The sequence below is a fragment of the Periophthalmus magnuspinnatus genome, chromosome 9 (genome assembly GCF_009829125.3).
Source record: "Periophthalmus magnuspinnatus isolate fPerMag1 chromosome 9, fPerMag1.2.pri, whole genome shotgun sequence".
Lineage (NCBI taxonomy): Eukaryota > Metazoa > Chordata > Actinopteri > Gobiiformes > Gobiidae > Periophthalmus > Periophthalmus magnuspinnatus.
The window spans coordinates 22,749,334-22,766,097 of record NC_047134.1 but is presented as its reverse complement, the minus strand read 5'-3'; the positions used below and the strand labels follow the sequence as shown (position 1 = coordinate 22,766,097).

The window sequence follows — 16,764 nt, the reverse complement described above, 5'->3', positions numbered from 1 at the left end:
CAAAAGTTAATAAAGCTAATAGGCCTACAGATAGTAGTTTGTAAATTGACACTTTAATACATGTGCTTACAGTAGTACATTTTTCTTTCACAGAGTGATAGACCCTTTTGAAACCACAGGTGTTTATTTCAAAGAACCACTTACTCAGAATTCATTGTTGTTTTTATTTATTTATTTATTTTCTTTAGGCAACATACAAGCACATATTTTGTTTTATATATATATATATATAAAAAGGATGTGTATAGAGGTGTGTGTTTAATGTACAGTGTTGGTTAATGTTGTTTTGTGTGCAGCATCTGTAGATGAGGTCTACGTCTCAGGATGAACATTAGTTCTTGAGATTATTGCGAGACACCTTCTGTTTTCTCTTTTTAATGTGTTTGGGAATTTTAGTTTTTCTCTTTTCCCTCTGTGCTTCTTTCACTCGTCTTTTCAGCTCCTACATGAAAAATGTAAAAATATATATTTGTCACACAATGGGGAAATTCCATTGTTGCAACATCAAATCAAATGAACAGCAGAAGTAGAATAAGAATGCCAAAAGTATTAGATTCAAATAACCCAACAACTAGTAACATAGAAGACAATGTGACAACTTTACCAAAACCACTCAACTATTATGTTAAAAAACACATAAAGTGAGTGCTTCAAGGGGCCCACTTATAAATTCAAACTATGTTATTTATGTGTATTATCACACTAGTTAGAATGTTTACTTGTCATATCATAGTAGTTGATGATGGCATAGAAGAGGGCAATAGGATCCAAACCCAGGCAGTCAAAGTAGAATATAAATTAAATTACAAACTTGAAATACAATCCTTGTGGTGGCTCCTTGTCTTTCAAAGGGCTATAGATCTACATATAGATCGAGTACAATTTCACTGTTTTAATATGATGAACGTAAAATTATGTATTGCCCAGCCATATTCTGGTTTGATATGTCAGGGTTACAGCACACCTTCTAGAGTGAAATTTAAGACTTTTTAAGACCTTCATAAATCAATTTAAGATCACACAGATTTTACAAAAACGCACTTTTAATGTGAATTGAATTATACATTTTAAAAGGGCTGCTATTTTCACTAGGTATTGTTTGTGAATAACTTAAAAGGGAATTGCATTTAGAGCAAACATCCAATAAAAATCTAAATAAAGGGCTCTAGAAAATGTAAGATTTTTTTTTCATGGTGCTATTGTTATATCAATAAATACATATTTCCTCTAATAATTTTATTGCCTTTTCTTTATGAATTTTGCATCCTAATTTATTGGCTATCACAATTACTTAAATTTAAATAATTTAATTTTAAATCAAATATAAAATATAACTTTGAGGTCTAATTATTTTGTCCCACCTCACACAATTGCAAGTCTAGATTTGGGTCAACTGAATGTGTAAAAAGCTCAATCCCAGTGTGTATACATTTGTCTTTGGTTCCCTCACTGCACTCTGCACCCACTCTGAAACAACACTGTAGCTAGAGGTATCTGACACTTATTTACATGGCAGGTCTTCGTAATAAACTGAATATCTCTCTGGCATAAACATTCACATTCTTAATTTAATTTAGACAATTCTGCACTCCCATCCAAGTCCTCACCAGCCTCAACCTGCTTAGCCAAAGAGGTTTGGCCACAAAGTTGGGTCTAAAGCTCCATCATACTCCACTCTAATATTAAATACCTTTCTGTCTGGTGTCTCTTCTGTCTTGTCCTCTTTCTCCTCCTCTTCTCCAGAAGAAGTGTCCTGCTCTTCATCCAACTCCAGATTCTCCAGTAAAGCTGGGATCTGGACCCAAGCAAAAGCTTTTTTTAAAACAGAAAACAGCAATGCAAACATGTAACTTTTTAGTTAAAAAACTAATAATTTGTTGTTTTCATTTTGGATGTTTTTATTGCACTCTGTGTGGCTCATTTTTCTTCCTTGAGAAATGAGCCATCACCAGTGATGCAAGGCTTCAAACTGTAGCAAGTGGGCATGCAAAATGACTCCTTCAACCAAAGCTTGCGTCAGTAACAAAGAAGTTACATGACCAAGGCCTTGCTATGTGAAAAATCAAGTATTGTGTGCAGGAACATAAACAGTTTTAGAAATATTGGCCTCCATTTACGAAACTACCATACAGCTGTACAAGCCTAAAATGCTGTTTAAGTATTGTAGTTTAGCAATCATAAGCATGTTTGCTAGCATGGCCGGCCCAGCCTATAAACAGACACCGGCCGTGTCCCAATTTACCAAACTGGCCTTAGAATCACCATTCGAAGTGTGCATCGAAGGGCAGTTACGTAATTTCCGGCGCGACAAGGGCTGTCCCATTTCAACGCACCCTACTGAATGCGGCCGACAAACCTGCCCTTCCCTTTGCACGGCCTAAGCTACTGCTTAGGGCTCTGAGGCCACCAGAGGGCCCCCAAGAGGCCCCCAATCATTGGCCGTGTCCCAATTCGCCAAATGCACCTTTTGAAGGGGCCCTTCGAAGTACTCTTCAAAGTGTAGTTTGAAGGTTCCGGTCGAGAATCTGCCCTCCTCAGTGTAGCCGCCATCTTGCTGAAGTGGGACAGGCCTACACCACGGACCGCACTTCCACCGCTGTCTTTGAACGTACGATACGTACATTACGTACGTTATTTTGAATGATTTATTATTTAATAGAAGAAAAGTCAAGATGTCGTCATCACAGCCGTTACTTTCTGTTTAGATTGAATATCAATAGGCAAATATAACGTTTGAGGTGATTTTTTTTACTCAATTGTAGCTACTTCATAACTTAAACAAAATATACCTTGTGAAAACGTAATAACAGAGACAGAGGTAACAATATAATTTTTACATTCATAGTCTATAAACCAGAGAACACTGATTAGTGGTACATATAGTGGGATATTGCAGTTTAATGGTTCGGTATTTTGGCCAGTGGCTACACCACTTTAATAACAGTAGAGGGCACTGTTTCCTTTCTATGCTGTGCCAGTTCTTTTCATTTGATTATTATAAGGTATTTTCTAGCAGTGCAGCACTACATCGGCTAGTATCTTGATTTACTAACACGAAGGTAAATAACACGTGCCCACGAGGGGGTGCAGACCTATGGAATGTACGGAACTCATAAAGATTTTGTGCACGTCTCAGGACTCTCTTCTGTCCTTTCCTCAGAGTCCGTTGCTTCATTGTTCACATTACCTGTGTGCAACTCATTAAACCTTCTGACTTTATGTTTCAGTCTCTTGGTCTTTGACGCTTACAATAGAAACGAACATTCTCCATGGAAACGGTGCAAAGGGAAGGGCAGGTTTTTGACCGCCTTCAGTAGGGTGTGTTGAAATGGGACAGCCCTTGTCGCACCGGAAATTACGTAACTGCCCTTCGAATCGCCCTTCCAATGGTGATTCTAAGGCCAGGTGGGCGAATTGGGACACGGCCATTATCTGCATATTGAAGATGGTGATAGGAAAGTTCTTTTGGAAACTAGATGGCCCTCAGGTGTTTAAACTAATCTAAATATCCCTCTAAAATTATTAGATGCGTTTTATTTCCAGTTGCCAAATATGTGCTGTCTACATTTGTTTTTGAGTCAGGCATTGGTGTGGACAACTACGTGTTTACACCAGTCTGAAGTCCCCAAATCCAGATCAAATACGTTAAACACTTCCCAAGTTATCATCATTAGCTCACTGCTTTAAACACACATACACCTAACTTTTGACATAGCTTGCTGCACATCAGCCCAGGGCAGAAGCACATGAGTTTGAGTAACAGCAGCAGTCAACAGCGGTAAAAACGGCAAGCTGGTGAGGTTCATGTCTGAATCTGAGGTAAAAGACTCAATCGGCCTCATGCCCACAGCAAGCATGGTGGCTATTATTCCTTTGCCTTCTCCAATGAGCTTCACCACCGACTATAGCCCAAACTGGTAAGTTTTATGGGCCATGTTTGAGCATTATATTCTCATGACTGGAAGAGCAGAGAAAGACAAGAAAATACAAGCGGTCACTCTGCAACAGGGCAGAGAAGTGATGAGCAGACAAATTCTACATTATTAAGTCAGCCAGTGCAGAGGGGAAGGAAAGGGGAAGCAAAAGCTTGCAACTAAGGCCAGGATTCGAGATAATACACTCAAGTGTTCAGGGCAACAGGCACAAGCTCTGATTCGAAATAAGTAAGTAGGTAAGTAAGTAAAAAAGGGACAGTTGTTTCTCTTGTCAGGTGACACTTGTGAACGCCTTGGCTTCACGCATTTTAGTATTGCAGACGATGGGTTCAAAGTGAACACTGTACTACCACCAGGCCATCTGACCAAAGACAGTCTGTTGAGCAAGTACAGCGATATATTCAATTCACCAATGTGTCTTCACTTCGGCTGGTGCTAGAGATCCCTTTTTGCAGAGAACAGATACAGAGAGCAGTTTCATGACTATTTTTTGGATCCCATGGGGGAGGAAGAACTGGCTGAAACTCCCTTTTGGTGTGTCAGTGGCACCAGAAGTATATCAAAGAAAGCAGTATGAGCTGCTGGTAGATCTGGAAGACATTGAGCCTATTGCTGACAGCATTCTGGTGATGGGTTGCAGTGATATTGATGCAGAAGTGGAGGCTGACCCTGACGCCATGCTCCTGGCTCTGCTTAAGTGCGGCAGAAAAGTCAAGCTGAAGTTACGGCTAAAGAGGCTGCCGTTCAAGGTGACAGAAGTTCGTTTTTTACAGCCACACTCTCTCACTACTAGGCTTAAACCTGTTCCAAAAGTGAGGGCCATAGTGGACATGCCAAATCCTACAGCGCCTTGTTGACTTGGCTAACTGTCTGGCAAAATTCATGCCCCACATCTCCAGAGTCGACGAGGTGCTGCAAAGAATGTTAGATAAAGACCCTGGCATTGGTTGCCCAAACATGATACATCAATGCTGGAACTTAAATCACTGGCACAACTGTGCCTGTACGTCGCCATTATGATGTTTCCAAGCCATCACTATTCAGAGTGATGCCAGTCAGAGTGGGTTTGGCTGCTGTCTCATTCAGGAGGGGCAGCCTTTTACATTTGCTTCACAAGCCCTCACTCTGACTGAAATAAATTATGCACACATTGTGAAAGAATGCCTCAGCATAGTTTTTGCTTGTTAAAGGTTTAACCAGTATTTGTATGGCTGCAACGTCATTACTGCAGAGGCGGACCACAAGCCCGATTTAGATTTTTGCCATTTCATTTTTTGGCAAGTCCCTCCTCAGCACTCCCAAAAGGCTCCAGAGTATGCTCATGACCCTACAAAACTACAGTCTCAATGTAGTATACAAAACTGACAAGGTAAATACTACAAATACAACCAGAAACAATCCCTGCAGGAGGTCCAGAAGGACCTGCAGCATGTGAACCAGCCAGGTTATCTGAATCTGACAGGCCAAACCTGGAACAAATTAGGTGTCACACAGATAATGATGAGGGCCTTCAGGCGCTGAGGTCCACAGTAATGGCCGAATCTCCAAGAGCAGGTGCCTATTATTATTAAAGGATATTGGAGAGGAGATCAGTGCCCAGAACAGGATGTTATTCAGGGGTGAAAGGTCATAATTCCAAAATCTCATTGCCAAGAGATGCTAACATGCAAATCACATATGGGGACTTTTTTTGTACATGGTTCTGGCCCATTACAACTAAATAAATCAGCCTTTGCTAGTTACCAACATTCAAACACACTGTCGATGCTGTACAACTCCCTGATATGACTTATAATGAATGATGAAAAATAGAACGATCACTCACAGTCTGCACTCCTGTGAGGTCCTTGTTCAGTCCAGTCAGCGTCTGGTACAGGACCTGCATCACAAAATTTGTTTTTCTCATTGGTTAAGTACAGCAACATGACTAAAATTTTATAGCAGTATTTTGGCACATAGGCTTTCACCTTAGTTTTTTCTAATTAGGACACCAATTTACATAACAATAATATTTAATAATAGTAATTAATAATTTCACAATTTCCTCACATTGTCATTTTGTCCTGCAGTTGTGGGCAGAGCCCGAATTTGTTCCACGTGCTTCTCGTAGTCCTTCACTTGAGTCAAAGTCCTGGGGATGTACACCTGCTTAAATACCTAGAGAGAGGACATTTTTGTTCTTTCATAATACCATAGGATTACTTTAATTGTACTTATCCTGCATTCAGACCTCTTCGTCTATGCACTCCTGTGCTGACCGTTGCTCTGCGGTTCGCTCTCCGGCCAAAGTAATAGCCTGCAGAAACACACAAACAAATATTTCAATTGAGTCTATATCTAAAATATACTGCATTAAAATGATCAAACCTTGTCCAAGTAGGTTTGTATATTGGCTTCATTAATAGACAGATCGGTGATGAAGTCAAAGAGTTCTCGGACAGTCATCACAGCTACTGCTCGCTTTGCAAAGAAATCTGAACAAAAACAAACACACTGCTGTTAGACCCAAATTAGATTTGATCACATTTCTTGAACACACAGCAGACTGATCAGTTTGTGTTCTGCCCATTAGGAAGAACATTCCAGGGACACCTGCTAAACTGTACTAAAACTAAAACTTATAGTATTAATCTGAAAAAGTCACATGGGCAGTTGAGAATAGGCCTATGAGAATCAAACATTTTGAAATACAAGTTAATACAATATTGAGGTGGTGGTGTTTAGACAGTTGAAGCCAGAAGTTTACATACACTATATAAAATGACAAATACTTTTGTTCTAACTGTCTGACGTGAAGTCAGACTAAACTTTTCCTGTTTTAGGTCACTTAGAATTACCTAAATCATTTCTATTTGCTAAATGCCAGAATAATGAGAGACAGACTTTTTTTTTTTGACATTTTTTCATGACTTTCTTCACAGTCAGAAGTTTACATACAATAAGATTATGCCTTTAAACAATTTGGGAAAAAACAGATGATGATGTCTTGTCTTTGTTTCTGACAGATGTATTGACAACATTTTGAGTTAATTAGAGACACATCTGTCGATGTATTTGAAAATATACCTGAAACACATTGCTTCTTTGTGTAGCATCATTGGAAAGTCAAAAGAAAGCAGACAAGATATCAGGAAGAGAAATGTGGAGTTTCACAAGTCTGTTTCATCCTTGGTTGCGATTTCCAGATTCCTGAAGGTGCCACGTTCATCTGTTCAAATAATTATACGCAACTATAAACACCATGGGACTGTCCAGCCATCATACCGCTCAGGAAAGAGACGGGTTCTGCGTCCCAGAGATGAAAGCGCTTTGGTCTGAAATGTGCATATCAACCCAAGGACAAAAGAAAAACCTTGTGAAGATGTTGGCTGAAGCTGATAAGAGTGTGTCATTATCCACAGTGATACAACTAATGTACCAATATGGGCTGAAAGGCCACTCTGCCAGGAAAAAGTCATTACTCCAAAACAAACATAGAAAAGCCAGATTACAGTTTGCAAATGCACAAAGACCTTAATTTTTTTAAGGAGGGAAATACACCATTTAGATAACTCTGCAAATATGAGGTAATCTTCATCAAAGTGGGAGTAGAATGTGAACAGTAGAATGCCGTTATGGGCTTTATATTTTAATACTTATATAAGTCAATTAAGCAGAAGCGCTGTTTTGGGTCAACCCAGCGATACAGAGCTGGGACAGTGCTCATATGAGCCGATAGAAGACATAGTGTAAATAATAGACTGTAGCCCAGGCCTAAATGAAAATAGAAGTGGTACCATTGACATTGGTGCAGTCTTTGCGGAGGAACTCCAGCGCATGTGGATGGTCATGTTCCACTGACTGAGACACGTCAATGATGTAGACGTCTCCTTCATGATACCTGCACCGAGGCAGTGAAAAATGTCATGGTTCAATCTTGCTGGCTCAAATAGTTAGCTATGTGCATCTTTACTGTTTTGGAATATCTTATACATGTACATATACATACTAGTCATACTGCTTTATACACTACGGTCTTAGCGTTAAGTACTAATTAAATTTTGGCGCTAAATTTTTCATAAAATAGCAAGTGCAAATGGCTTACAACATGTTGAACTCGCTGAGGTCGGCATGAACTAATCTTGCATCTTGATACATTTTTCTCATGTGCAGAACCACCTGAAGGTACAGCTCCCGAGCCTTGTACTCACTCAGAGCTGCATTCTTCAACAGAGGAGCTGGGCTGGGAGAGATTAAAATAATCACTTTCAAGTCTTACACACTTTGAATACTACTACTACTACTTTAATTTATAGGGAAGGTCAAACCTTACATGTTATCTTTTCCAATGAAGTCCATAAGCAGGACATGGCTCTTTAGCAGCAGCGGTTCTGGACTCAAAACACCAGCCACCTGTAATCTGAAAGCAGCGAATGCACCAAACTGACTCAAACTAGTGAGAAAAGAGGGGGAAATCTGACAAATAATAATGTAAATTAAAGGTGTAACATGTCTGGTTTTCGCCATCTGCTTGTCTCCATGGAGATGATATTGCATTGTCTGGAATATTACACACTGTGGCATTAAACTTGTTTTCAACTACTGGTGTTTTTATTGCTAAAAACACAATGACAAACATGCATTCTTCAGAGGGGTATGAATTACCCTCTTGTCTCCATGATGTGAAACAAGTTTAATGCCTTAATTTGGACCATTCTAGGCAAAGCAAAGGCAATAACATCTCCATTAAGACAAGCAGCTAGCGAACCCTCTATGAGAACGACAACATGCTTTTTCTATTCTATATAACAAATTTAAATTTAAATCACAGTTGTGTGATCCTGGCCTGAATGTAATGGGCTATGGTGTCTAATAACACTGAATGCTGTAGCGCCACCACAGACATGAAATGCCAACATTATCGGATTTGTATAAAATACGACCCATTAAATTCTAAGCATGACTAGAAGCAAAACAATATATTACAGCTCAGAACATACCACATCTACACACGTGGATTTTCAAAAAATATCAGTTTTTTGTAATACTCCTTATAGTTTACACCTGACAAAATATACCTTATTTCCTCATTTCTCCGAAGACTTCTCACAGCCACGAGTATCGGCTGAGAGAGAGCTCTAAATGTAACCACAGGTACAAAATCCAAACAAGAAGAGAGCTAAGAAAAAAAGCACATGGCCACTCAACAAAATAGCGCCCCCTATAATGCACATAAAAGATGCCACATGCCATGAAACTTGGGGAAGTAATTGTAGGCCTCAAAATATGCCAAAAATTCGAGTGGACCCAAGTAATATTCTTTGTCGTTTGAGGGATGGTCCCAATTCAAAGGCGGTTGCTATGCAGGGACGACTGTGATATAAGGGCTGTAGTAATGAAGGGGCCATGACCCAAGGGGTCATGACTCCATGCATGGGAGGGGAGTGCGCACGAAGACGAGAGCTATCCTTGTTGCTTGCAGCTTTAACAGATTACATCATACTGCCAAAGCAATTCCTAGTTTGTGAATTTTGCTCTGTGATAATGGCTGATTCTGATTCCAAATTGGTGATAATTCCCATGGGAATTTTCCACCTTTCAACATTTCTGAAATTTTGCAGTCCTGTCACCAGCCATATAAATATTCTGCCATTAACTGTTCATTTCAGTACCTAAGCAAGTTTCTCATCTCTTTCTCAGCCCACGTCCGCACCATCTTTCGAGGGTTCCCTTTACAGTAGCCATGGCGAAACCTGCAGGAGACCAGAAGCACCTCATTGTACAGCTACAACATAAAGCCAAACTATATGTAAAGACTTAATGACATGTGCTGACTTACCTGAACTCCCCAGACACATATTTGTCCCGGTCTTTGAACTGCAAGATGGATGTTTTGTAGATCTTTATGGCTCTGCTCTTGCCTTCTGACGTCAAGGCATGATACACATTTGCCTGGATTGTATGGGGAAAGAAAATATATATGAAAAATATATATGAAACTGTTATTTTGATGCCAATAGTTAAAATGAGAAGCAAAATGCCAAAAGTATGTAATATACAGAATGAAGTAAAATATATGTGCTATTTAATTTCAGTGCATTCATTTCACAAAGGGCAACAATACTTACTGCAAAATTCTCACAATAATGTGAGATACAAATAAATGCAATGTATTATATCTTTTTTGTATTAATAACAGTATATTTTAGTGGAATTAAGTATAATAATACATGACTACTCAAATAAATGCAATTAAATGTTTGGAAATTGTTTTATAAAATTTTACAGACATCAGTTTAATTTTGCAGTGAGGGTCTGAAATTGGTTACACAGTTACCAACTGCGTAGACCTGGCTTGAAAAGATTGTGAACTCCTGGAGTAAATACTTCATGATTTTGGTTCTAAACTGGGACTAAGGGTACACTCACAGTAGAATTTTTGAATGACGCTTTAGTGTTGTAGTGACAGCTGCCTTGGGGCAGAATGACAGAAGCAAGGCTGCCAATCTGTGCCATCGGCCCCTCCAACCACCACCAAGCAGTTACACACACACACTCAAACACACACCACATTCATACTAGGCAAGTTGTGTGAAGTGTCTTGCCTAAGAACACAACAACAGTCAGCCTATAACTGACTGACTTGTCACTCAATCTTTGTAAACAATAGTGTCAGTCAGGCCTAAAACAGATGGAACCAGATGTACCTCCTTGCCCGTGCTGATGCAGCCGTTAATTTCAGAAATGATTCCCCGACTCAACATTTTAAACAGAATCATTCTCGTTCTAGGATCCAAGACCTACAGCAACCAAGAGAGAATGTGAGGATCTCATTTGGAATGTCTGACAAAACAAAGCTAAATACATAGTGGAATACTGGTTAAAAGATATGTTTGAAACATTTAAGACAAACCAACAACATAAATGCACTTACTTGTTCTACTGTTGCCCGATCAGACTTGTCTTTTACTCTGAACCTGGACAAGACAAATCAGACTACATTACATAATGTAGCAATACTGTACAACAGCACTGGACTGTAGATATTTAATCAAGACAATAGTACACAGCAGACTAGACTGCCAACCATGACATTAAATATTGAAATCATGGTCTAGAAGCTGGAGAACCACAGAGGAAAAAAAACAGTATTTGATCATGCCAATGCGTGCCAGGCTGTAGATAAAAGATTTAGACACAGCATGTCCTTACTCCAATTACATTTGAGTGCCTAAATGTGTACGACTGTTGAGGTTTCATTATGTTATTATAGGAATATTGGCCATTTGCCATTTTAAGATGTACCGGAAGTCATGTGACCGAGGATTACGCTTGGGACAGACTCATAATGTTAAATATAAAAGAAATGTTGAGGAGCACATCAGGTATAATAAATGGTGTCAGTATGCAGTATATGTCAGTAAAAAAAGACAAAATGGCTTAAACTATTTCATTGTACTTTCATTAAAGTATTACAAGCTTCAAAAGTTTTCCAATAAAAGTCTTTATAAAATATTTATAATCAGATTTTAAAGTAATTTGGTAATTTCCAAATGTGATTGTTAACTAATCTAAGATGATGAGAGTGTTTTTGACTGATGTAAGATCAAATCGCATAAAGTATGATTAATCTAATACATTTGATGAAAGATCATGGGTTTTAAGGGTCACTAAACTCTTGTCGAGGATAATTAAGTGCATCTGTGACCAATGTGAGCTCTCCATCAGGAGCAGACCAAGGGTTAGAAAAACAAAACCTGCTTCAGACCATCTTAGTTTTAGACACTGTTACTACAGCAACAGGCTCAGAGTTAAACTGAACCCTCTATGTGAAACAGAAAACCCAAAGCTGATTTTACGGTCATTCAACTAAGGGGTTTCAGAAAACCTGATCTGTAAAAGGTGGCCATTACCTTGAAAAGCATGCCATTTTACTGTAAACAGGGTCACCTCTCAACAGAGCTGACCTGTCAGTGGCCACCTGCTGTTAATTCTAGGTTATATAGTGCACCTTTATCTGCATGTTGAATATCGATTGGTAACTGAGAGAAAAAAATATTAGGATCATAGGATCACATGTACATACGTGTCATTGTCCTTCTGCCTCTGCACCAAAGTGACTTTATTGATGACTGAGTCAGACAAGTTGCATTTATCTGGGAAAACAATAAGAGCAATGGCTCTGAAACATTTCAAAGGACTGTGAAGTTCAGACAGATATTAAAGAACAGTACTTACCAAGGTTAATTTTATTTTCATACTTTCTAAGAGCCTTGTCTGCAGGTGTTGAACTTGACGTTTTACCATTAGATGGCTTCCGGTTTGCCTGTGTGAAAAGAGAAGGGGTGTAAAATCTGGATCAGTTTTGAAAATTATTTTGAGTTATTACTATTAATAATTATATGAGTCATCAGTTAATTAATAATTATAGGCTGAAAATAAATCTGTAAACAAAATCCTAATGCTAAAATATAGAAGTGAACATATTCAATATTATCTGAGAACATACTAAATTAAGGGCGAGTTAATGGAGGTCACATTATGCAGAAACAACTTTTATGAGCAGTTGTCCATGTTATAAAGGCGTTCCTTCATTATTACTCTGTGTTGTTTTTTTGATATATTCTTGCATGTTTCAGTAGTCTGGCACTGTCCTACACTCAAAGCTTGAGTGCTCAGAAAATCAGTTTTAAGTCAGCCTCCTTCCCCGCCCCCTACTCTGTACGTACTTGTGATTATTCACAAAACTCAGGAGCATACATATAGGGTTCAAAACGGTCACAGCATTTTAAACTATAAAAACATGTAAAGGAAAATCTTCTGTTTGCAACAGTGAAACGTCACTATGAAGAAGCGGGGCCTAAGAGTAAATCAGTGACCCATTTCTATTACTAAGCTGTTTTAAGTGTAAAATCATGATCCATGTTGGTTGCAGTTTAAGAATAAAAACCTGTAAAATAGGGCTGGACAATATGGTGATAGAAGTGAAATCATGATCTTATTCCTGTGGTGATGTGCTATGTTGGTATAATTGCCACAAATTTTTCCAGCTGATGCAGCTCTGTCCTCCAAGAAAGACACATTTTACCACTTAAACCTCCTTTTGGTCAATCACACCATTGCCATGAGTGAGTGACAGGTGCATTTGACCAACTGCAATAAAGTGTGAACTTTCAGAAGAAGTAGATTACTGTAGTTACCTCTTCAAGGCAATGTAAATGTACTTTACATTTCACACTTGTAGTTTACATGAACCATGATAAAATCGGAATTGTGATCTGGCCCCAAGAAAATTGTGAATTATTTGGGGGGCATATCACCCACCCCTTACCGTAAAAGACATTGTCTTCTTTATAAAATTCAGCAACTATGTCATAAAAATGTCACTTTTTACGATGGCCGACAATTACAATGAAAAAGCCTATGTAAAATGTCATGTTTTGAGTAGATTTTTAAACCCGTTCTTCTCTTTAAGTATAATTCTAGCTATGTAATTGTAATTAGTTACTTTAATATTATATGAGTACTGAGTACAGCACAAGTCCCAATTATTCTGATCCACATCTGTCTCTGCTCCTCTCTGTCCCTCCACACTCACATAACAGCATCTCCTGCTCCGATCAGAGCTCACAGAATATGCAGATTATGGTCTGAAATGACTAAATTCAGCTTTAAACGGTTCAATTTATATAAAATAATGATCTAAATTGATACTAATACATTTGTTAAAAAGTAACTATTAATTAGTACTCTAAGTAGTATTTTTCATGTGAACTTTTTACTTTTACTTTATTTTACAATTTTGGCAACAGTAAGTCTACTTGTAATTTAACTTTTACTTGAGTAGAAATTTGCAGTGCTCTTTCAACCACTGTAACATACAACAATGTAGTTATTTCTATAGCACACTGTCTTTATGACCAACCCCTTGTACTGAACAGACCTGGGAGTTGGGTCCAGTTGTAGGATGGTCTGAAGTCCACATCCACTCATAGTCCTCATCTTCATCATCTTCATCCTCCTCTTCAGCATCAGAATCCAACTGGTCATCACAAAGCTCAGTCTGCATGTGGATTTTACTAGATTTAATCATAAAATAAATACAATTACTACAATAATTCAATTTTACATTTAATATAAATAAATAAAGGATTCACGGGAAAAGCCCATTGGTTTAGCCTGAGTTTAAACAGCCTCTGGCCCCATTTTTAAAAGGTGCCGTTTTATTTTTCTTATGCTGTGATGCACACAACATTAGATATTGATACTCAGATATTGATATTTTGCAGCTGATCAACATTCCTTGGGGGTGTGATGTTAACTGTAAGCACTGCACTGTCTGAGGCTTGTTTTACTTTAAACTGAGCTTTATTTTAACACAATCTGACCAGAAACAGCTGGTTTAGTTGGAACTACAACAGGCAAGCAGGAGGTGATGTGTATTGTTAAACAAGTCTCACACACAAACTACAATCCCAAGCTAGCTAGCATTAGCTGACAGTTTTTTAGTTTGTCACTTCAACTTTTGGGTGAAAATCAAACACCTATGTGGGTTGTTGTTCAAATCCATTTTGTATTTTATCTTTGACAGTGTTTGCTAATGTGTACATTGTGTCACCATGACAACTGCTGGACATTCCACTATAGAAGTACATGTAGAACATCCCCAGCGTGATGTCACTGCAAAGTTTCAATTGCCGAGTTTTAGATGACATCACAACATTCTCCAGAAAAATGATTATTTAATAGAGAAGGGGGGCAGGTAAAATGAATATTGTTACAAAGCTCATATTTGTTGTAATACGGTGAGTTCTTGGGTCTAGTCATTAGAAGTTTCATGTCAAATATCATCAGTTGGGGGTTTCCTGATTCCAGAATGTGATATCAAACCCTGCATCATTTCTGCTAAAAATCAGACTGTATTACTACAAAATTCTGCATTTGAATGAGATTAATTTTACCTACCCCCCATCTGCATTAAATACACTGCCTGGCCAAAAAAAACACACTAATATTTTGTTGGACTGCCTTTAGCTTTGATTACGACATGCATTCGCTCTGGCATTATTTCGATAAGCTTCTGCAATGTCACAAGATCTATTTCCATCCAGTGTTGCATTAATTTTTCACCAGGATCTTGCATTGATGATGTTAGAGTCTGACCGCTGCACAAAGCCTTCTCCAGCACATCCCAAAAATTCTCAATGGGGTTAAGGTCTTGACTCTGTGGTGGACAATCCATGTGTGAAAATGATGTCTCATGCTCCTGAACCACTCTTTTACAATTTGAGCCAGATGAATGCTAGCATTGTCATCTTGGAATATGCTCGTGCCATCAGGGAAGAAAAATCCATTGATGTAATAACCTGATCATTCAGTATATTCAGGTGTCAGCTGACCTTATTCTTTGAGACTGTTGCTGAACCTAGGCCTGACCAACTGCAGCAACCGCAGATCATTTGCTTAGTTAAATACAGGTGGTGACTTTTTTGGCAAGGCAGTGTATTACTAGCCATCTGAAACCCAGCAACCGAGAAGTCCATATCTTGCCCCCATCTGATAGTAGGACATCATCACTTTCTAGAGTCTGAAAATCACCAATTGCTGGGTCTCAGATGACATCATAACATGTTATAGACCAATATGATTTAATGCAGATGGGGACAGCTCAAAATGAAGTTGTTAAAATGCAGATTTAGTTGTAATAGAGTGAGTTCTAGGGTATAGTCAAACAGAGAAGTTATTAGGTTTAACATTTGTGAATTTGCCTTTTAGATATTTCATGGCAAAGTACAATGTTATCAATAGAGAAGTCTGTCTCTTGTCACCTATCTATCTGACAGTATGACACCATCACGTTGTAAAACATGAAAACCGCACACAGCAAGACTCTAAGCTGCCTAAAAACATAAAAAACCTTATCCCGTGTTCGTTCGCATCACTGTGCTCCTCTTCTGCGTCATCAAACTGTCCCGTAACACAATCCACCAGAAGTGCCATCCCTACAGTTTATGTCCGAGAAGTATTTCAATCCCCAGTCGACGTCAAACACTTTCAAAACAGCAACCACAACCGGTGAACTAAAGGAGTGTAGTGACCATCCATGAGTGTGTTATTTTGATAGATCCATGACACGTGAAAGACGACCCGGAAGTATAAACTCACATCCTCTACAGATTCGGTTGATGAAAGAACAAGGCGCAATACCGCCATCTACTGTTCTGGAGGAAATTAAGGTACTTAACGACAGCGGTCTACTTTGGGATCATTTAAGACAAATTTTAATATTTATTAAAGGGCATATATTACCACTTTTGTATCTATGTTTTAATGTTGTTAACTCATCAAAAAGACACCCGGAGTTGTGTTTTGTTTCATTCACACACAAGTCCCAACAGAATGTTCCACCTTGTGATGTCATGTGGTAATACAGAAAGTGCTACACTGTTTTTACACTTCATACACTTTCACTAGAATCATTTGGACAATTTAAACCCTGTAATTTCCCCATCTCACCTAAACAAAAGGTAAAAGGTCAGTGTTAACTTGAAAACTATAGATTCATGACATAACAAAGTGAAAGAGCATTTTGAGCTTTAGAGATGTAGACAAACTAATACAGGATTATTCAAAGTGTGAATGAAACAAAACAACTCCAGGTTTGTTGTTGATGATGTAATAATATTATAACATGGCTTAAACCTCACAAGAGTCAATTTTCTGTAATATTGGACCTTTAAAAGGAAATGGCAACATTATAAATATTTAAAATATGTCCACAAGCTTGCCTTTGAGGGGGTTACTTGACAGCACAAGTAATGTGGTTTTAACTTTTATTTTTAGCACATTT

At 38.4% G+C, this 16,764-nt stretch overlaps 1 protein-coding gene across 1 annotated transcript; it reads right to left on the bottom strand.

The window, feature by feature from the left end:
- Window positions 1-186: 186 nt before the first annotated feature.
- Window positions 187-16,071, bottom strand: riok1 (RIO kinase 1 (yeast)). The gene is made up of 17 exons (XM_033972381.2): window positions 15,832-16,071; window positions 13,858-13,993; window positions 12,153-12,240; window positions 12,001-12,070; window positions 10,849-10,891; window positions 10,622-10,714; window positions 9,754-9,866; window positions 9,587-9,667; window positions 8,248-8,334; window positions 8,020-8,157; window positions 7,712-7,815; window positions 6,303-6,409; window positions 6,166-6,231; window positions 5,985-6,092; window positions 5,761-5,814; window positions 1,691-1,795; window positions 187-442 (listed from the first exon to the last, which is right to left on the bottom strand). The coding sequence occupies exons 1-17, from the start codon at window positions 15,912-15,914 to the stop codon at window positions 332-334; spliced, it is 1,587 nt and encodes a 528-aa protein (XP_033828272.1). The 5' UTR covers window positions 15,915-16,071; the 3' UTR covers window positions 187-331.
- Between the last annotated feature and the right edge of the window lie 693 nt (window positions 16,072-16,764).

Coding starts and splice junctions, on each gene's coding strand:
- riok1 (XM_033972381.2), bottom strand. CDS start 15,914: ATGGCACTTCTGGTGGATTGTGTTACGGGACAGTTTGATGACGCAGAA. Junction 12,071..12,152: donor TGAAAATAAAATTAACCTTG/GTAAGTACTGTT, acceptor TTGTTTTCCCAG/ATAAATGCAACTTGTCTGAC. Junction 9,668..9,753: donor TATGTGTCTGGGGAGTTCAG/GTAAGTCAGCAC, acceptor GGTCTCCTGCAG/GTTTCGCCATGGCTACTGTA.